The 21666-nt window shown below is 46.7% G+C and overlaps 2 protein-coding genes across 6 annotated transcripts in view; one reads left to right on the top strand and one right to left on the bottom strand.

The window, feature by feature from the left end:
* Nucleotides 1–253: 253 nt before the first annotated feature.
* On the bottom strand, nt 254–21181 carry LOC142742719 (putative protein ARB2BP). 3 transcript variants are annotated; one of them, XM_075852776.1, is made up of 2 exons: nt 21109–21181; nt 254–1711 (listed from the first exon to the last, which is right to left on the bottom strand). In XM_075852776.1, exon 2 carries the CDS (start codon nt 1704–1706, stop codon nt 636–638), a length of 1071 nt encoding a protein of 356 aa, XP_075708891.1. In that variant the 5' UTR covers nt 1707–1711; nt 21109–21181; the 3' UTR covers nt 254–635. The 3 variants fall into 3 exon arrangements, with proteins under 3 accessions (XP_075708891.1, XP_075708892.1, XP_075708893.1); XM_075852777.1 differs by lacking the exon at nt 21109–21181 and adding an exon at nt 21016–21102; XM_075852778.1 differs by lacking the exon at nt 21109–21181 and adding an exon at nt 15287–15426.
* Nucleotides 21182–21193: 12 nt separating this feature from the next.
* Nucleotides 21194–21666, top strand: part of SENP7 (SUMO specific peptidase 7) — a 69998-nt gene continuing 69525 nt past the window's right edge. For 2 of the 3 annotated variants that reach the window (XM_075852773.1, XM_075852774.1), the window contains exon 1: nt 21194–21454. The gene's annotated coding sequence lies outside the window, so the exon portion shown is untranslated. The remainder of the gene's footprint in view (nt 21455–21666) is intronic. The other variant, XM_075852775.1, reaches the window with a different exon arrangement.

The following is a 21666-nucleotide window of genomic DNA, read 5'->3' on the forward strand; positions in this document are numbered from 1 at the left end:
TAACGCCCAGTTTCCAATTCATTCATTTCCAGTAGGAATAACAGAGGAACAGTACAACACAGAATGCTAAGAAAAGATACTCCAACGTTGTTATTTCATGGCAAATACAAGGATTTTTTTTTACTACAGACATGTCAGGATAGCTGACAGGTCCTTTCTATCTGGACCATATATTTTGAAAATATTTTAGTATTGTCAATATGTGTATCATACAGAATATACATATATCTGAAACACTACAGAATTCTGGCATTGTTACAGGAGGCATATTTATTTTATACCCAGGTCTCCTATAAAAAAAAAAGCTAATTAAATATCAATTTGACACCATCAAGTCAATTTCATCATCCAACTTCCGTTGTTGTAAACGCAGCTTGACAATATATCAGGATTTTCTCCAAATAAACGTGTGTATATATACACACACACACACAACTTCCAGCTATTATTGTGAATTCATTATGCAGAAGACAAAATTGTAAACAGTATATATAAATGACTGGATACAGCTCTCAGTCAACAGTTGCACCATTGGTCCTCCGTACTGTACTGTTCACAACACCATGTTTTAGGTGCACACAAACTGTAATCTACAGTTTCCACCAATATTACTTGTGCCATTTTGAAGACATTATTTACATGGACTTCTTTGTAGAACTTCTAGTTACCATTGTCCGTATAGGTGGAACTAATTTTTCTCGACTCTTTGAAGATCTGCTAAGAAATCGGAAAATAGATTGAAGAGCAATAGAAGGTGCAAGTTCGTGCTTCTCCGATCCAACAGATACCTTGGCGCAATCCAGTTTCCTTAGTGACCCAGTGGGTCTGTCTAAAGGTTTGGCACTTAATACCCAGCTCCTGCAGTGTGAGTGTATCCAGTCCTGTATTTCTGGGTCAGATCTTGCCTGATGCAGAGCATGATGTCTTGAATCTATGAAAGCCACAGCACTCACTTTACTCATGACCTCTTGACTTTTTTTGCAAAGCAAATCCATAAACACTAACCCACCATACCCTTGTGCAATAAACGACACATTTCTAGCTGAACTCTTTGAAATAAAGTGGTCCCAAACATAGTTGGTGTGTTCTTCTGGAGAGCTGGAACATCTTTTAGGGAGAATAAGTTTCCTTTGTGTACCTAATAAATCACATGCATCTTTGGTTTCTGGAGAGCCAGAGTCGTCTTCTTTTTTGACCAGAGCTTGGGGCTCTTCTTTCATCTCAACAAAATTGTCATTGGGGTTTAGGACAATTACTGAACTATTGTCCCTCAAGGCAGTGTTAATGTATGGGATCTGGGTTCCTCTGTCTAGAGAGTGATGGACTATCACTTTTTGGTTCCACTGTCCAGCTCTGATTACTCCACTATCTTGAAGCAGAACGAACAAGTTTGTCTGCTTACTCAATGGTGCCTTACTCATGAAAAAGAAGGACTTTGGTTCTTCATCGCTGGCATCAGTAGGAATGGTAATTCTCTCAAGGTTGCATTCTTTCTCAAGTAGTTCATAGACATGAAGTGTAATCATATCTCCAAGAATTTTGTAACGTTTGTGATTCCTTTCATGTTCATTTTTGAAGTAGTTGTAGACAAATGGTTCCTTGGTAACCAAATGCCTCAGCTCTCCACGCGCGTTGAAAGAGTACTGCAAGTCCTCCAGACAATGAGGAATTTCAAGGCACGATATGAATCTCATCAATCCTTCCATAGTTTCTAAGTAAAAAGACAAAAAATTGACATACCTCAAGTTAAATAAGCTAGCAGCTATTGTGACAAACACTAAATATTGGTACTTAAGAATGCCATTTGAGAGCCACTTTGAAACAAGAGTTATCCTATAATACATCACAGCAGCTGTCAAATTCCCCAAAGCTTTTCTGCAGCAATTTGCACACCGTGGTTGTTTCTCTACAGCGTGACTGTTGTGGTCATAAGCAGCATTCTCCTGAAGGATTTGTGTGGCACTGCACTACAATCAAAAAAGGAGCAGTACCAATATATTTAAAGGCTATGTACACCTTTGAAATTGTGTGTGTGTGTATATATATATATATATATATATATAAAAATTGTCCATCAGTATAAATGGTGCAACTTCCTAAATACATTTATTAAAAATTATTTTAACTTTGAGATACAGCTGCTTTGTATCCTGTATACCAAGGGTCTTAGGGGGGATTCACACGAACGTGTATTGGGTCCGTGCGGGCTGTGTGGTTTTCACGCGCCACGCACAGACCAATACAAGTCTATGGGGCAGTACAGACAGTCCGTGCTTTTTGCGCAGCGTTTGTCCGCTGCGCAAAAAGCGCGACATGCTCAATATCTCCACGTATTTCGCGCATCACGCACCCATTGAAGTCAATGGGTGCGTGAAAACCACGCAGGTCGCACGGAACCACTTCAGTGCGAACCGACTGTTTCGCGCACCAGCTGTCAAAAGGATGAATGTAAACAGAAAAGCACCACGTGATTTTCTGTTTCCAAACATCCAAACGGAGTGTCTTTGAGATGAGTGAACCCGGAAAACCAAACCGAACTTCACCAGGTTCGGCCGAACTAGTTTTGGCCGAACCCGGCAAAAAAAATTCCGGTACGCGACGTCAGGAGATAGTCACTGTCCAGGGTGCTGAAAGAGTGAAACTGTTTCAGCACCCTGGACAGTGACTTCCGATCCCAATATACATGAACGTGTAAAAAAAAAAAAGAAGTTCTGACTTACCGATAACTCCCGGCTTCTTCCTCCAGTCTGACCTCCCGGGATGACAATTCAGTCCAAGTGACAGCTCCAGCCAATCACAGGCCAAGCACAGGCTGCAGCGGTCACATGGACTGCCGCGTCATCCAGGGAGGTGGGGCCCGATGTCAAGAGAGGCGCGTCACCAAGGCAACGGCCGGGAGGGAAGTTCTCGGTAAGTACGAACTTTTTCTTTTTTTTTTAACAGGTTTCTCGATATTGTGATCGGCATTCACTGTCGAGGGTGCTGAAAGAGTTACTGCTGATCAGTTAACTCTTTCAGCACCCTGGACAGTGACTGACGTCGACTAGACTCATCTCTATGATGGCGGCTGCGCGAAAATCATGCAGCCGCGCATCATACACGGATGACACACGCAGCTGTCAAGTGGTTTTTGCGCGCGCAAAACGCAGCGTTTTTTGCGCGCGCAAAAACGCAACGTTCGTCTGAATCAGCCCTTAAACACGCAGGCCGCATGCGGCCCGAGGCTGTCATATGCGGGGCACCGTAGTTTCTCGGGTGAGGAGACAGCAGGCCAAAGGAGGAGTGCACAGGCTGTCCTTCATGACGTGCCAGAGCAGAGCTTATACTAGCACTCTGCTCCGGGACTCCTGCTCTGAGGAAGCCCCAGACATCACTGTCCATATATGGACAGTGATGTCAGGAGCAGAGCTGGAGTCCCAGGAAGAGCGCTACTAGTGCTCTGCTCGGTACTCCGGCTTTGGAGTTGCCCCTGACATCACTGTCCATATATGGACGTGATATTAGGGGATTCCCCAGAATTCCGGAGCAGAGCCTATTTCAGTGCTTGGCTCTGGGGTTGTCCATGATATCACATTCTGTTCCAGGAGGATCCCCTGACGTCACCGTCTATGGACGGTGACGTAAGGGGCTCCTCCAGCAGAGGAATCCCCGGCTGAAGCGTCGTCAACGCTCTGGCTGGGGATCCCACTCCTAGAGGGAGCCCCTATGGAGCGATCTACAGGGAGGTGTGTGCGTGTGTGTATCACTATCTACAGAAGGCACTGTGGCACTATCTACAGAGGGGCTGCCCAATCTTGATAAATGCCAAACACTGCCAACTGAGCCGCCAAACTGCATTTAGCAACACAAACTGGAAAACTGGAGTGTTAAAATAAGCACGTGGAGTAAACATGCAAATTTCCTTTAAGTTTAAACCTAGCGCTATTATAGTAATGTAGTATTACTATAGTAATGTAGTATTGTTATACTAATGTAGTATTGTTATAGTAATGTAGTATTATAGTAACGTAGTATTATAGTAACGTAGTATTGTTATAGTAATGCAGTATTGTTATAGTAATGCAGTATTGTTATAGTAGTTCAAATAACTAATTGATTAACAACTTTTGTATTGTATCAAATTTGAAAGTAATGCAGCCCGTCAACTTCACATTTGTTCTATGTGTGGCTCATTTACCCGGCCGAGTTTGGGACCCCTGCTGTATACAGAGCAGCTGTATCGTTCGCTAACACCTGAATTAGTCAGGTCTGTGGGACTGACTGGTTTAGTGAGGCCCCATGCACACGACCGTAATTTTCATCCATCTGTATATACAGATCCGTAGTCATTTATGGTCATCCGTAAATCATCCGCATATACGGAATGGCGTCCGTAAATACGGTCTGTAGATCATCCATAATGCATACGTATTTACGGATCCACAAAAAAACTGGGAGAAATCTAGGGTAATCCCCTGGCATCGCATAGCAACAGTTCCGTAAATACGGACGGGTACGGATGCACATCCTTAGCCATCTGTAATTGAAGAGCCCACTGTAAAAATACGGCAAGCTGTCCGTAGCCCATGGAAATGTATGGTCCATAATTACGGCTCAAAAACACAGTCGTGTGTGCGGGGCCTGACAGCGGGTCCTGCGTGATCCACCTGTAATCAATCACATCTTAATTATGAACTTAGTTGTGATCGATAGCAGCTCGATCCTGCGTGTCAGAGGCACACAGGACCCGCTGCCACTGAATCAGTCAGTCCCGCTGGTCTGACGGATACAGAATTCAGTGCATGATACAGCTGCTCTGTATACATTATACAAAGCAGCTGTATCTCAAAAAGTAAAAATAATTTTTAATAAAATGTATTTAGGAAGTTGCACCAAACACACTGATGGACAAATATATATAAAACAATTTCAAAGGTGTACATAGCATTTAAAAGTATGGTATATTCCTGAATAGGCAATTCGATCCACAGAATAGGTAATAAATGTGCAATCGCTATAGGTCTGACCGCTGGCACCCTCATTGATCACAAGGGTCCTGTGTCCCCCATTTGAATGAGGTGGCAGTCACCTGTGCCCATTCTCTATGGGACTGACAGAAATAGCAGAGTACAGCGCTTGGCTAGCTATCTTCATAATTCCCATAGAGAATGAATGGAGCAGTAGTGCACACAGGTGGCTGCCGCCCTCGTTCTCATGATCGCTCGGGATCCCAGGGTTTAAGCACTTAGCACGTGAATTGGTTGTGTTTTGATGGGCCAGACCCTTTAAGTAATACCATAAACCGCACTTGAAAGGGTAACTAAATGTTGAACAAACTTCTGACATGTCAGAAGTTTTGATTGTTGGGGTTTCGAGAACTGAGACCCCAACTAATCCCTAAAACGAAGCGCCAGAAGCTGATGTATGGGCACATAGACTTTCTATTGAGCCCGTACAACGCTACATCGATTTCCGTAAAAAGCTGAATAGAAATTAAGCGGCTCAGCGCTCACACCGCTTCAGCCGCTTCGTTTTAGAGATTGGTGGGGGTCTCAGTGCTTGGACCCCCACCGATAAAATCTTCTGACATGTCACTATGACATGTCAAAAGTTTGCTGAACGTTTAGTTACCCTATAAAACAACGGGCACCGTCCTGGAACCCGACGAACCCCATTTAAAGTCAATGTCCTAGATTTGAGTGGTGCAAGTGTGGCATGTGTCCTAGGTGGGAGTTGCACATGTGCAGTATGTGTTCCATGTTATTCATGTGTACAGTATACATGGCATCATTATTCATGTGTACAGTATATATGGCAGTATTATTCATGTCTACAGTATATATGGCAGTATTATTCCTGTGTACAGTATATATGGCAGTATTATTCATGTCTACAGTATATATGGCAGTATTATTCCTGTGTACAGTATATATGGCAGTATTATTCATGTCTACAGTATATATGGCAGTATTCATGTGTACAGTGTATATGGCAGTATTCATGTGTACAGTGTATATATGGCAGTATTATTCATCTGTACAGTATATATGGCAGTATTATTCCTGTGTACAGTATATATGGCCACATTATTTATGTGCATAGTTTATAAGGTGGGACTATTCATGTGTGCAATATATTTTAGCGTTATATGTACCGTATATATGGTGTCATTCAGGTTTACAGTCAATAGTGGAGTTATTAATGTGTACAATATATATGATGGCATTGTTCGTGTACAGTGTTGAATTATTCACGTATACAATATATAGGGACATTTTTGTGTACAGTATATGTGGGCAACAATATTTATGTATATAGTATATATGATGGCATTATTCATGTGTACACTATATAGTGTGACCATATATAAGGCCATTATAAAGAATATGGGGAGTTATGGCAGCAAGGATTACTAAAATATTAATTTCATCCACCTGATAAACTAATTTGCAATTTATACTTACTGCTTAAAATGTATTAAATAAATTACGGACACATATTCTACATAGTGGTGGTGTATGACATATTAGATATATTCTACACATTATTACTATTTCTGTAATACTTTGTTTATTACTAAAAATGTAACAAAAATAACAGTGATTGGGCAGATTCGATTTCCGTATATAGTCTTAATTTCCTTCAGGCCCACATTCTTTCTGCCTTCCTTCTGTGCTGCTCAAGAATCTTATAAGCAGACATTGTTCATGTGTGACTTGTGTATACATTCAGTCCATTACATTCTGGTCCCATCCTGAAAGTTTGTGGAATTTAAGGATTTATACAAAAAAACTCTGAGCAGCACAATAGGAAGGCAACATTTAATGAGCATCAGAAAAAAGTCCAATGTTTTTGTATAGCTGGGAGGTGGGCCCGCTACTGCCAAACCTATTGCATGGAGGTGGGCCTGTGTGTTTTCAAATGCCAGGGCTGATTTAATGTCCCAGTCCGGCCCTGCATACCATCATAAACATTGATGACATAATTAGATATGCCATCTATGTCTGATCCGTTAGGGTGACTTTTGGAACCCCACTAATGTCTGTAACAAATAGGTCACGGAGCACTGGCATTTTATCGGAAACACTGCCAATGCTTTTGAACCAGTGTTGTGTTGAAATTGTAAAACAACCCCATAACGACCGGCGTATAGTGTTTTTACGTTGCCGTTTGGGGTAGTTCTTCTTTAGTGCTGCCTTTCCACATCGGCACTTCAGAAGAACTTTGCCCGCATCGTGCGGGGTGCTCCTGAAGCCCGGGATGTTGCTAACAGCCTTGGGCTCAGGGCAACGATCGGAGACCACTAGCAGTGATCCCCGATCATATTTAACCGCTCAGATGCGGCACTCAATAGCGAGTGCCGCATCTGAGTGGTTTTAGAGGGAGGGGGCTCCCTCCCTCACCCCACTGGCATCCCGCGTGTATCGCGGGGTGTCAATGGTTTCTATGGCAGCTGGGGGGCCTAACAAAGTCCCCCAGGTCTGCCTTTAGGCGGGATTCACACGAACGGGTCGTTCCCGAGCCCGAGTGCCGGCCGGTAAAATCGGCCATTCTGCCCGGCCGGTTTGCATAAAGTTTTGCATCCGTGCCGGGCCGGGCAGATCCGGAAAGTGACATCAGCGGCAACTCCTGAAGGGGAATCCCCATGTGTTCGGGGATTCCGCTTCAGGAGTTTCCCCTGATGTCACTGCCCAGATATGGACAGAGACATCAAGCGCTCTGTCCAGGAGCGGAATCCCCGAAAACACGGGGATTCCGCTCCTTCAAGGAGCTAAAGTGCGACTAGCACGTAGCAGAGCGGGGAGATACCTCCCTGCTCTGCTATAGTGGCGTCGCTACAGTAGTAGCAGCCGCAGCAGCTGCTGCTACTAGCGGCGCCATCGAAGGTGTCGCCGGGCCAGGAAAAAAAGCAGGGGACGGGAGCCAGCGCTCCCTTCCACCTGCTGTACACCCCGTCCCTGCCACACAGTGTACAGCGATGCCATTCGTCAGAATGGCATCAACTCCTCCTCCTCACATGCACTCTGCGCTGTGAGGAGGAGGAGATAGAGCGCAAGTGCCGGGAAACCCGGCCATCACTCGGAACACATTCCGGTGATGGCCGTGTAATACCCGGCCCCATAGACTTCTATGGGAGCCGGGCGGCCGGGTACCCGGGCGAAGATAGAGCATGTTCTATTTTTTGACGGCCGGATTTCCCGGCCGTCAAAAAATCGGTCGTGTGAATAGCCCCATTAGGGGTCTATTATTCCTAATGCAGCCGGGTGCCGGCCGATTTATGAACGGCCGGCACCCGGCCGGGAAACCCTGCCGTGTGAATGAGGCCTTAGTGATTGCCTGTTATGCAATGCCAGAGGCATGACCTAACAGGTGCCTGTCCGTTTTACACTGACCGGCAATAATACACTGCAATACCAAAAGATCGCAGAGTAAAGTCCCCTGGTGGGACTAGAAAAAGTTAGTTTTAAATAAATAAATAAATGTAAAGTAAATCCCAAGTAAAAAAAAATAAAAACCTACTTACAAAATACTTTATTATGAAAAACAGTAAAAAGTTACTCAACTATAAAACTATTACATTATTTAACCCGCACGGTGAACGCCGTAAAAAAATATAATAAAAAACAACGCCAGAATTGCGATTTTCTGTTCATCGTGCCTTCAAAAAAATTAGATAAAATGTGATCAAAAAGTCGCATCTACTCCAAAATGGTACCAATAAAAACTACAATTGTCCCACAAAATAAAAAAGCCCTCATACAGCTGCATCGGTCGAAAAATAAAAAAGTTATGGCTCTTAAAATATGGTGACACAAAATAAATAATTTTGAAAAAAAAAATAAAATGTGTTTTTACGGTGTAAAAGTAGAAAAACATAAAAAACCCTATATAAATTTGGTATCGCCGCAATCGTAACGACTTGCTGAATAAAGTTATTATGTTATTTATACCACACGGTAAATGGCGCAAAATTAAGACACAAAAAAGAATGTTGAAATTTCTGTTTTATTTCCAGTACCCCACTAATACACGTTAATAAAAAGCTAATCAATAAAGTATATGTACCTCAAAATGGTGCTATACAAAAATACAACTTGTCCCGCAAAAAAAACCATCCCTATACAGCTATGTTGACGCAAAAATAAAAATGTTATAGCTCTCTGAATGAGACGTTGTAAAACTTAAAAAATTGCTCGGTCATAAACCCCTTCCCGCAAATGGGCGTTACTGTACGTCCTTTTTAGCGGTGTGTTCCCGCAAATGGGCGTACAGTAACGCCCTGAGGATGAAGCGGGCACAGGAGCTGTGCGCGCTTCATCTTCAGCAGGTGTCGGCTGTAATGTACAGCTGACATCCCGCTGCAACGGCTGCGATCACAGTTCTCTCTAATCGCCGCCGTTTAACCCCTTAAAAGCCGCTATCAATAGCGATAGCGGCATTTAAGTGATTGACACAGAGTGAGGGGCTCACTCTGTACCCCGTTGGCACCCCGCAAAAAATCATGGGGTGCTGATGGTTGCAATGGCAACCAGGAAGCCTAGCAACGGCTTCTTGGTTGCCAGGTACGGGAGTCTATTAGGTGCTGCCAGAGGCAGGACGTAATAGGCTTACTCTCAGTTGCAAAATGACAGTTACAATACAATGCACTACACAAGTAGTGCAGTGTATTGTACAGGGGATCAGATCAGATCTTCAAATCCCCAAGTATGTTTAAAATAAAAAGTGAAAAAAAAAGTAGAAAAAAAATTAATTTTTTAAGAAAAAAAACTTGTATGGAATAAAAACAATAAATCGCCCTGTTTCCCTGATCAAGTCCTTTATAATTAGAAAAAACAAAAAAACTAGACATAATAGGAATCGCTGCGTTCGTATCGGCCTGACCTATAAAAATATATTATTTATTCTGCACGGTGAAAACCGTAAAATAAAAAAACAATGGCAGAATTCCCTTTTTTGGTTACGTTGTTTCCAAAAAACTGGAATTAAAAGTGATGAAAAAGTTGCACGTACCCAAACATGGTACCAATAAAAATGACACTTTGTCATGCAAAAAACAAGCCCTCACACAGACCCGTCAACAAAAAAAAATAAAAAAGTTATGGCTCAGGATATGGTGACACTAAAACATTATTTTATTTAGAAAAAAGTGTTTTTTATTGTGTAAAATTAGTAAAACATATAAAAACAATATAAATTTGGTATTGCCATAATTGTATCGAACCGCAGAATAAAGTAAACATTTTGTTTATACTGCAGAGAACGGCGTTAAAAATTTATAAAAAACAGTGAGAGAATTTCTGTTTTTTGGTCTCCTCACCTCCCAAAAAATATTGAATAAAAACCGATAAAAAAACAAAAAAACGCATGTACCCCAAAATGATACTAATAAAAACTATAGCTCATCCCATGAAAATCAAGCACTCACACAGCTCGTCAACTTAAAATTAAAAAGTTACGACTCTTGGGACGCAATAATGCAAAACGACAGCCCAGACGAATTTGTATGTGCAGCAGTTCTTCACCTAAAACCCCACGTCACATTTGCAGGCCCCACTGGTAGACCCTGTAAATGCAGCGGAAACATTTAGGGGTCTGTGCTACATATGGGGCTAGTGAAGAAGTCAGACACCCTTTAGAAGTCCAACTCCTGCCCCCAAAATCTTGGCTGTACATCCCTATCCATGGATAATTCATTTTATTATTCATTTTCCCCATTATTACATCATCCTATTATGTATGACCTGTTGCACTCCGCCCAGCTTACATATACCCTGATGCACTCCGCCCAGCTTACATATACCCTGATGTACTCCGCCCAACTTACATATACCCTGATGTACTCCGCCCAGCTTACATATACCCTGATGCACTCCGCCCAGCTTACATATACCCTGATGTTCTCTGCCCAGCTTACATATACCCTGATGCACTCCGCACAGCTTACATATACCCTGATGTACTCCGCACAGCTTACATATACCCTTATGTACTCCGCACAGATGACATATACCCTGATGCTCTCTGCCCAGCTTAAATATACCCTGATGCACTCCGCCCAGCTTACATATACCCTGATGCACTCCGCCAAGCTTACATATACCCTGATGTTCTCTGCCCAGCTTACATATACCCAGATGTACTCCGCAGAGCTTACATATAACCCAATGTACTCCGCACAGCTTACATATACCCTGTTGCACTCCGCCCAGCTTACATATACCCTGATGCACTCCGCCCAGCTTACATATACCCAGATGTACTCCGCAGAGCTTACATATACCCCGATGTACTCCGCAGAGCTTACATATACCCAGATGTACTCCGCACAGCTTACATATACCCTGTTGCACTCCGCCCAGCTTACATATACCCTGATGCACTCCGCCCAGCTTACATATACCCTGATGCTCTCTGCCCAGCTTACATATACCCTGATGCACTCCGCCCAGCTTACATATACCCAGATGTACTCCGCAGAGCTTACATATACCCCGATGTACTCCGCCCAGCTTACATATACCCTGATGTACTCCGCCCAGCTTACATATACCCTGATGCACTCCGCACAGTTTACATATACCCTGATGTACTCCGCACAGCTTACATATACCCTTATGTACTCCGCACAGCTTACATATACCCTTATGTACTCCGCACAGCTTACATATACCCTTATGTACTCTGCCCAGTTTACATATACCCTGATGCACTTTGCCCAGCTTACATATACCCTGATGCACTCCGCCCAGCTTACATATACCCTAATGTACTCTGCACAATTACATATACCCTGATGCACTCCGCCAAGCTTACATATACCCTTATGCACGCCGCCCAGTTTACATGTACCCTGATGCTCTCTGCCCAGTTTACATATACCCTGATGTACTCCGCCCAGATTACATATACCCTAATGTACTCCGCCCAGCTTATATATGCCCCCACATTATAAACTGAAATACCAGTAAAACACTAAACAAAACTACTACCAAGCAAAATCTGCGCACCAAAATCCAAATGGCGCTACTTCTGGACCTGGCAGTGTGCCCAAACAGCAGTTTATGACCACATATGGGGTATTACTATACTCTGGAGAACCGCTTAACCCCTTTGCGCACCCTGATGTGCCATTACGTCCGGGTGCAGGGGTTGATGTTTGGAGCACGCTCCATATGCTGAGGGTGTCAGCTGTATTTGATCGCACTGCTTCTGGCTGCTTAACCTCTCAAAATGCTGCAGTCAATCGCAACGGCAGCACCTGAGGTGTTGAAAAGAGGGGAGGTCAGCTCATCACCCCCCCCCCCCAGAGTGAGATCAGGGTGTGACGACGATTGTTATGGCAGCCCAGGGGCCTAATGAAGGCCCCCAGGGCTGCATTCACTCTGCCTCTGCTAAGCCCTGCCTGTAGCAGGCCTTAACAGATGCCTGTAAAAATGACGATATACTGCAATAGGTTAATATTGCAGTATATTCTACCAGCGATCGCCGGTTCAAGTCCCCTAGGGGGGGCTAATAAAGTGTGTGGAAAAAAAGTAAGAAAAAAGTTTTTAGTAGTGACAAAAAAACATATATATATTAAGTTAAGAAAAAAACTTTTCTCCCTAAAGTAATGTAAAAAATAAAGAAGTAAACAAAATTGGTATTGTTCGTCCTTAAAAGTCTGAACTGTTACAATATAGTGTTATTTAACGTGCACGGTGAACGCCGTAAAAAATAAAAATGTAAAAAGCCAAAATCAGTTTTTTGTTCAAGTTAGCTTTCAAAAAATATGTAATAAAAAGTGATAAAAAAAGTTCTACGTACCAAAAAAAGGTGTCGATAAAAACTAAAGCTCGTCCCGCAAAAAAATATGCCCTCACACCGCTCAATCGGTGAAAAAATAAAAAAAGTTACAGCTCTCAGAATGTGGCGACACAAAATCTTTTTTTTTTGTATAAAAGTAGTAAAATATAAAAAAAACCTATATAAAAATTTGGTATCACCGATATCGAATTGAGCCACAGAATAAAGATAAGTTGTCATTTTTACCGCACGATGAAAGCCGTAAAAACGAAACCCAATAAACCGTTGAGGAATCACAGTTTTTCCATTTTCAGCCCGCAAAGAATTTGTTTTCAGTTTCCCAGTACATTATATGGAACTATAAATGGTACCAAAAGAAACTACAGCTCCTCCCGCAAAAAATAAGCCCTCACACCACTATTGACGGAAAAATAAAAAAGTTATCCCGAAGGGGTTAACAATTTATGGGCTGTGTGTCTCAAGTGGTACAAGCTGGGCACAACACATTGGGCACTGAAATAGCATATCTGTGGAAAATGGCAATTTTCAATCTGCAACATCTACTGCGCACTAATTTCTGCAAACACTATGGGGTCAAAATGCTCACTACACTTCTAGATTAATTCCTTGAGGGGTGTAGTTTCCTAAATGGGGTCACTTTTCGGAGGTTTTCACTGTACTGGTACCTCAGCGCAATGCAACATGGCGCCAAAAAGCAATTTAGTAAAATCTCAACTCCAAAAACAAAATTGCGCTTTTTCCCTTTAGACCCTTGCTAATTTTTACTGTACTGGTACTTCAGGGGCTCTGCAAATGTGACGTGGCCCCCAGAAACCAATTCAGCAAAATCTGAGCTGCAAAATCCAAATGGTGCTCCGTCCCTTCTGAGCCCTGCCGTGGGCCCAAACAGCCGTTTATGACCACATATGGGGTATTACCGTAATCAGGAGAAATTGCTTTTTCTCATTTATTCCTTATAAAAATAAGAAAACTCTTTGTTTTTTCAGAAAAGAAGTTGATTTTCATCTTCACAGACAAATTCCAATAAATTCAGCAAAAAACCTGTGGGATCAAAATGATAACTATACCCCTAGATAAATTCCCTGAACGGTATAGTTTGCAAAATGGGGTCACTTTTGGGGGGTTTCCACTGTTTAGGTCCCTCCAGTGTGTTGCAAATGCGACATGGCACTGAAAACCATTCCAGTAAAATCAGCACACCAAAATCCAAATGGCGCTCCTTGCCTTCTGAGCTCTGCCGTGGGTCCAAGCAGCAGTTTATTACCACATATGGGGTTTTTCCGTAATCGGGAGAAATTGCTTTCCAAATGTTGTGGTGCTTTTTCTCCTTTATTCCTTGCAAAAATTTGAAAATTCTACGTTTTTCCAGAAAAAAAAGTAGATTTTCATTTTCACAGACTAATTCGAATAAATTTAGCAAAAAACCTGTGGGGTCAAAATGATAACTATACACCTAGATAAATTCCGAGGGGTGTAGTTTCAAAAATGGGGTCAATTTTGGGGGTTTCCACTGTTTTGGCACCACAAGACCTCTTCAAACCTGACATGGTGCCTAGAATATATTCCAATAAAAAGGAGGCCCCAAAATCCACTAGATGCTCCTTTGCTTCGGAGGCCTGTGCTTCAGTCCAGTAGAGCACTATGGTCCCATGTGGGATATTTATAAAAACTGCAGAATCTGGGCAATATATATTGAGATGCATTTCACGGGTAAAACTTTGTGTTACAGAAAAAAATGTATTACAAATGAATTTCGGCAAAAAAAGTGAAATTTGTAAATTTCACCTCAACTTTCCTTCAATTCCTGTAAAACGCCTAAAGGGTTAAAACACTTTCTGAATGCTGTTTTGAATACTTTGAGGGGTGCCGTATTCAAAATGGGGTTATTTATGTTTTTTTTTTTAATATATAAGGTCCTCAAAACCACTTCAGAACTGAACTCGTCCCTGGAAATATAGCCTTTTGAAATTTTCTTAAAAATGTGAGAAATTGCTGCTAAAGTTCTAAACCTTGTAACGTCCTAGAAAAATAAAAAGAACGTTCAAAAAACTATGCAAACAAAGTAGACATATGGGAAATTTTTACTAGTGACTATTTTGTGTGGTATTACCATCTGTTTTACAAGCAGATACATTAAAAATTAGTAAAAAAAAATCATGATTTCTTCAAATTTTCTCTAAATTTTGGTGTTTTTCACAAATAAGCAATGAATTTATCGACCACATTTTTTCACGAACAAAGTACAATGCGTCACGAGAAAACAGAATCGCTTGGATAGGTAAAAGCATTCCGAAGTGATTACCACATAAAGTGACGTCAGATTTGAAAAAACGGGTCTGGTCCTGAAGGTCAAAATGAGCTTGGTCCTGAAGGGGTTAAGGTTTAAAATACCTTCGGTATTAAGGGGTTAAACCCTGGAATGGGGGGTAGTATAGTTCCAAAACAAAATTTGATTGTGTGCTTACTGACTTCTAGGGAAAAGTAGGAAGACCCAGATACATACCTCCCAACCGTCCCGGATCAGGCGGGACAGTCCCGGTTTCTCACCGCCGTCCCGGGCGGTCTGCAAAATGTCCCGATGGGCGCTGCAGCTGTATCAAAACAGCTGATCGCTGCTGACATGCACCCTAAATGCCAGACGACTGCAGCAACGATCAGAAGAAGGCAGGCGTCTTGCGGCGGTGTTCTCACTGGGAGCGATGCCGGCACGGGAGTGGACCAGTCCAGTCACCTGACCTCACCAGTCAGGTGACTGGACTGGTCCACTCACGGGCCAGCATCGACACCAGTGAGAACGCCGCTGCAAGACTCCTGCCTTCTGACGGTGAGTGACGTCAAAGCAGAGCGGAGAGTGGCAGCAGTAGGCTATCTAGCAGCCATCTACAGGGGGGCGCTGTGTGTGGAGCCATCTACAGGGGGGCGCTGTGTGTGGAGCCATCTACAGGGGGGCGCTGTGTGTGGAGCCATCTACAGGGGGGCGCTGTGTGTGGAGCCATCTACAGGGGGGCGCTGTGTGTGGAGCCATCTACAGGGGGGCGCTGTGTGTGGAGCCATCTACAGGGGGGCGCTGTGTGTGGAGCCATCTACAGGGGGGCGCTGTGTGTGGAGCCATCTACAGGGGGGCGCTGTGTGTGGAGCCATCTACAGGGGGGCGCTGTGTGTGGAGCTAGCTACAGGGGGGCGCTGTGTGTGGAGCCATCTACAGGGGGGCGCTGTGTGTGGAGCCATCTACAGGGGGGCGCTGTGTGTGGAGCCATCTACAGGGGGGCGCTGTGTGTGGAGCCATCTACAGGGGGGCGCTGTGTGTGGAGCTATCTACAGGGGGGCGCTGTGTGTGGAGCTATCTACAGGGGGGCGCTGTGTGTGGAGCTATCTACAGGGGGGCGCTGTGTGTGGAGCTATCTACAGGGGGCGCTGTGTGTGGAGCTATCTACAGGGGGCGCTGTGTGTGGAGCTATCTACAGGGGGCGCTCTGGGTGGAGCTACCTACAGCGGGGCTGTGTGTGGAGCTACCTACAGCGGGGCTGTGTGTGGAGCTACCTACAGCGGGGCTGTGTGTGGAGCTACCTACAGCGGGGCTGTGTGTGGAGCTACCTACAGCGGGGCTGTGTGTGGAGCTACCTACAGCGGGGCTGTGTGTGGAGCTACCTACAGCGGGGCTGTGTGTGGAGCTACCTACAGCGGGGCTGTGTGTGGAGCTACCTACAGCGGGGCTGTGTGTGGAGCTACCTACAGCGGGGCTGTGTGTGGAGCTACCTACAGCGGGGCTGTGTGTGGAGCTACCTACAGCGGGGCTGTGTGTGGAGCTACCTACAGCGGGGCTGTGTGTGGAGCTACCTACAGCGGGGCTGTGTGTGGAGCTACCTACAGCGGGGCTGTGTGTGGAGCTACCTACAGCGGGGCTGTGTGTGGAGCTACCTACAGCGGGGCTGTGTGTGGAGCTACCTACAGCGGGGCTGTGTGTGGAGCTACCTACAGCGGGGCTGTGTGTGGAGCTACCTACAGCGGGGCTGTGTGTGGAGCTACCTACAGCGGGGCTGTGTGGAGCTACCTACAGCGGGGCTGTGTGTGGAGCTACCTACAGCGGGGCTGTGTGTGGAGCTACCTACAGCGGGGCTGTGTGTGGAGCTACCTACAGCGGGGCTGTGTGTGGAGCTACCTACAGCGGGGCTGTGTGTGGAGCAATCTACAGCGGGGCTGTGTGTGGAGCAATCTACAGCGGGGCTGTGTGTGGAGCAATCTACAGCGGGGCTGTGTGTGGAGCAATCTACAACGGGGCTGTGTGTGGAGCAATCTACAACGGGGCTGTGTGTGGAGCAATCTACAGCGGGGCTGTGTGTGGAGCTACCTACAGCTGGGCTGTGTGTGGAGCTACCTACAGCGGGGCTGTGTGTGGAGCTACCTACAGCGGGGCTGTGTGTGGAGCTACCTACAGCGGGGCTGTGTGTGGAGCAATCTACAGCGGGGCTGTGTGTGGAGCAATCTACAGCGGGGCTGTGTGTGGAGCAATCTACAACGGGGCTGTGTGTGGAGCAATCTACAACGGGGCTGTGTGTGGAGCAATCTACAACGGGGCTGTGTGTGGAGAAATCTACAACGGGGCTGTGTGTGGAGCAATCTACAACGGGGCTGTGTGTGGAGCAATCTACAACGGGGCTGTGTGTGGAGCAATCTACAACGGGGCTGTGTGTGGAGCAATCTACAACGGGGCTGTGTGTGGAGCAATCTACAACGGGGCTGTGTGTGGAGCTATCTACAACGGGGCTGTGTGTGGAGCAATCTACAACGGGGCTGTGTGTGGAGCTATCTACAACGGGGCTGTGTGTGGAGCTATCTACAACGGGGCTGTGTGTGGAGCTATCTACAACGGGGCTGTGTGTGGAGCTATCTACAACGGGGCTGTGTGTGGAGCAATCTATAGGGGGGGCTGTATCTGGAGCTATCTACAGGGGGGCTGTATCTGGAGCTATCTACAGGGGGCTGTGTGTGGAGCAATCTACAGCGGGGCTGTGTGTGGAGCAATCTACAGCGGGGCTGTGTGTGGAGCAATCTACAACGGGGCTGTGTGTGGAGCAATCTACAGCGGGGCTGTGTGTGGAGCTACCTACAGCGGGGCTGTGTGTGGAGCTACCTACAGCTGGGCTGTGTGTGGAGCTACCTACAGCGGGGCTGTGTGTGGAGCTACCTACAGCGGGGCTGTGTGTGGAGCTACCTACAGCGGGGCTGTGTGTGGAGCTACCTACAGCGGGGATGTGTGTGGAGCAATCTACAGCGGGGCTGTGTGTGGAGCAATCTACAGCGGGGCTGTGTGTGGAGCAATCTACAACGGGGCTGTGTGTGGAGCAATCTACAACGGGGCTGTGTGTGGAGCAATCTACAACGGGGCTGTGTGTGGAGCAATCTACAACGGGGCTGTGTGTGGAGAAATCTACAACGGGGCTGTGTGTGGAGCAATCTACAACGGGGCTGTGTGTGGAGCAATCTACAACGGGGCTGTGTGTGGAGCAATCTACAACGGGGCTGTGTGTGGAGCAATCTACAACGGGGCTGTGTGTGGAGCAATCTACAACGGGGCTGTGTGTGGAGCAATCTACAACGGGGCTGTGTGTGGAGCAATCTACAACGGGGCTGTGTGCGGAGCAATCTACAACGGGGCTGTGTGCGGAGCAATCTACAACGGGGCTGTGTGCGGAGCAATCTACAACGGGGCTGTGTGCGGAGCAATCTACAACGGGGCTGTGTGCGGAGCAATCTACAACGGGGCTGTGTGCGGAGCAATCTACAACGGGGCTGTGTGCGGAGCAATCTACAACGGGGCTGTGTGCGGAGCAATCTACAACGGGGCTGTGTGCGGAGCAATCTACAACGGGGCTGTGTGCGGAGCAATCTACAACGGGGCTGTGTGCGGAGCAATCTACAACGGGGCTGTGTGCGGAGCAATCTACAACGGGGCTGTGTGCGGAGCAATCTACAACGGGGCTGTGTGCGGAGCAATCTACAACGGGGCTGTGTGCGGAGCAATCTACAACGGGGCTGTGTGCGGAGCAATCTACAACGGGGCTGTGTGTGGAGCAATCTACAACTGGGCTGTGTGTGGAGCAATCTACAACGGGGCTGTGTGTGGAGCTATCTACAACGGGGCTGTGTGTGGAGCAATCTACAACGGGGCTGTGTGTGGAGCTATCTACAACGGGGCTGTGTGTGGAGCTATCTACAACGGGGCTGTGTGTGGAGCTATCTACAACGGGGCTGTGTGTGGAGCTATCTACAACGGGGCTGTGTGTGGAGCTATCTACAACGGGGCTGTGTGTGGAGCAATCTATAGGGGGGGCTGTATCTGGAGCTATCTACAGGGGGGCTGTATCTGGAGCTATCTACAGGGGGCTGTGTGTGGAGCTATCTACAGGGGGGCTGTGTCTGGCGCTATGTACAGGGGGGCTGTGTCTGGCGCTATCTACAGGGGGGCTGTGTGTGGAGAAATCTACAGGGGGCTGTATCTGGAGCTATCTACAGGGGGGCTATCTGGTGCTATGTACAGGGGGGCTGTGTGTGGCGCTATGTACAGGGGGGCTGTATCTGGCGCTATGTACAGGGGGGCTGTATCTGGCGCTATGTACAGGGGGGCTGTATCTGGCGCTATGTACAGGGGGGCTGTATCTGGCGCTATGTACAGGGGGGCTGTATCTGGAGCCATCTACAGGGGGGGCTGTGTCTGGCGCTATGTACATGGGGGCTGTATCTGGAGCTATCTACAGCGGGGGCTGTGTCTGGCGCTATGTACGTGGGGGCTGTATCTGGAGCTATCTACAGGGGAGCTGTGTGAGGAGCTATGTACAGGGGGCTGTGTGTGGCGCTATGTACAGGGGGGCTGTGTGTGGCGCTATGTACAGGGGGGCTGTGTCTGGCGCTATGTACAGGGGGGCTGTGTCTGGCGCTATGTACAGGGGGGCTGTGTCTGGCGCTATGTACAGGGGGGCTGTGTCTGGCGCTATGTACAGGGGGGCTGTGTCTGGCGCTATGTACAGGGGGGCTGTGTCTGGCGCTATGTACAGGGGGGCTGTGTCTGGCGCTATGTACAGGGGGGCTGTGTCTGGCGCTATGTACAGGGGGGCCGTGTCTGGCGCTATGTACAGGGGGGCCGTGTCTGGCGCTATGTACAGGGGGGCCGTGTCTGGCGCTATGTACAGGGGGGCCGTGTCTGGCGCTATGTACAGGTGGGCCGTGTCTGGCGCTATGTACAGGGGGGGCGTGTCTGGCGCTATGTACAGGGGGGCTGTGTCTGGCGCTATGTACAGGGGGGCTGTGTCTGGCGCTATGTACAGGGGGGCTGTGTCTGGCGCTATGTACAGGGGGGCTGTGTCTGGCGCTATGTACAGGGGGGCTGTGTCTGGCGCTATGTACAGGGGGGCTGTGTCTGGCGCTATGTACAGGGCGGCTGTGTCTGGCGCTATGTACAGGGGGGCTGTGTCTGGCGCTATGTACAGGGGGGCTGTGTCTGGCGCTATGTACAGGGGGGCTGTGTCTGGCGCTATGTACAGGGGGGCTGTGTCTGGCGCTATGTACAGGGTGGCTGTGTCTGGCGCTATCTACAGGGGGGCTGTGTGTGGAGCTATCTACAGGGGGCTGTGTGTGGAGCTATCTACAGGGGGGCTGTATCTGACGCTATCTACAGGGGGCTGTGTGTGGAGCTATCTACAGGGGGGCTGTGGTGGATGATTTTTCCATTGACCGGTAGCAGAGTTACACAACTGGAAAAAAAAAAATCTCCATCATGTAACTCTGCTGTCAATTGAAAAGTCATCAACCACAGGGTCTCCCTCTTGACTTTCATTGTTCTCAGCCTTTTGGCTTTTCCTCCAGCTGCTGCCGCCGTGATGAGCAAATGTTATACCCAAGATAGGAAAAGTAACATAAAGACGATATAACCAGATCCATAATATCTGTGATATCCAGACAGTCTAGAGATCCGCAGTGAGAATGTGCGCGCGTTATTTGCAGAAGGATCTGGCCGTAATTTGATGTGTTTAAGCGATATATTGGGCGTGGTTAGGGGCGGGGCTTAAAATGTCCCGCTTTCCGAAGTCAAAAATTGGGAGGTATGCCAGATGTAGGTGGGCATTCCATCCATGCCAATGGTGGGAAACCCGCTTTAAGGGAGCAAATTGAAACTAAACTATATATATATATATATATATATATATATATATATATATATATATATATTACAACTACCTCACAGCTCATACACACTGGCCAGGAATCATGGCTTCCTATAGACGACTTCCCGCATAAGTCACCCAACAACCACTAGATGGTACAACTCACATCTCCGGCGGGCACAACTACGGTCACGTGACAGGAGCGCACTTGCGTCACATGACTCGAGAAATTACGTAGCCGTAGTCTCATACGTCACTTCCGCAATCACATCCGACTTGGAGTGGGCAGAGGCTCTGTACTGGGGAGGAGATTGGCTACACTTGTTCTGTGGGCAGTGACGTTTTATGGGCACTGTACGTCGAGAACAGCTCGTAACCGTGACTGCTACGTCTCTTTTTATTTCTCTGGACGTAAATTGATCTGACGGGATGTAAACATTCCTGTGCTGCAAAAAACGCCAGGCTGTGATGTGATGTGCTGTGTATGTGTACTGCGCCTGCTATGCTAGGAGGTAGGTAGTATGTGCTCTGACTGTATTTATACTGTCTACATAGGAGGGGAGCAGGGACATGCAAGTGGGTGTTCTGTGTAGGAATGTGACATGTCTGGAGGTCATGTTATTTACTGTAGACCAGGGGAGGGTGACTGACCCGTGCACGGTAATGTTTCTGGGTGGGGTATATGTTGGCACCACTCACCCATGTGTGGAAGTGGCACAGCACC

This window comes from Rhinoderma darwinii, chromosome 2 (genome assembly GCF_050947455.1).
Source record: "Rhinoderma darwinii isolate aRhiDar2 chromosome 2, aRhiDar2.hap1, whole genome shotgun sequence".
NCBI classification, from domain to species: Eukaryota; Metazoa; Chordata; class Amphibia; order Anura; family Rhinodermatidae; genus Rhinoderma; species Rhinoderma darwinii.

Excerpts from the sequence above, each read along its gene's own strand:
- LOC142742719 (XM_075852776.1), bottom strand. The coding sequence starts at position 1,706 with ATGGAAGGATTGATGAGATTCATATCGTGCCTTGAAATTCCTCATTGT.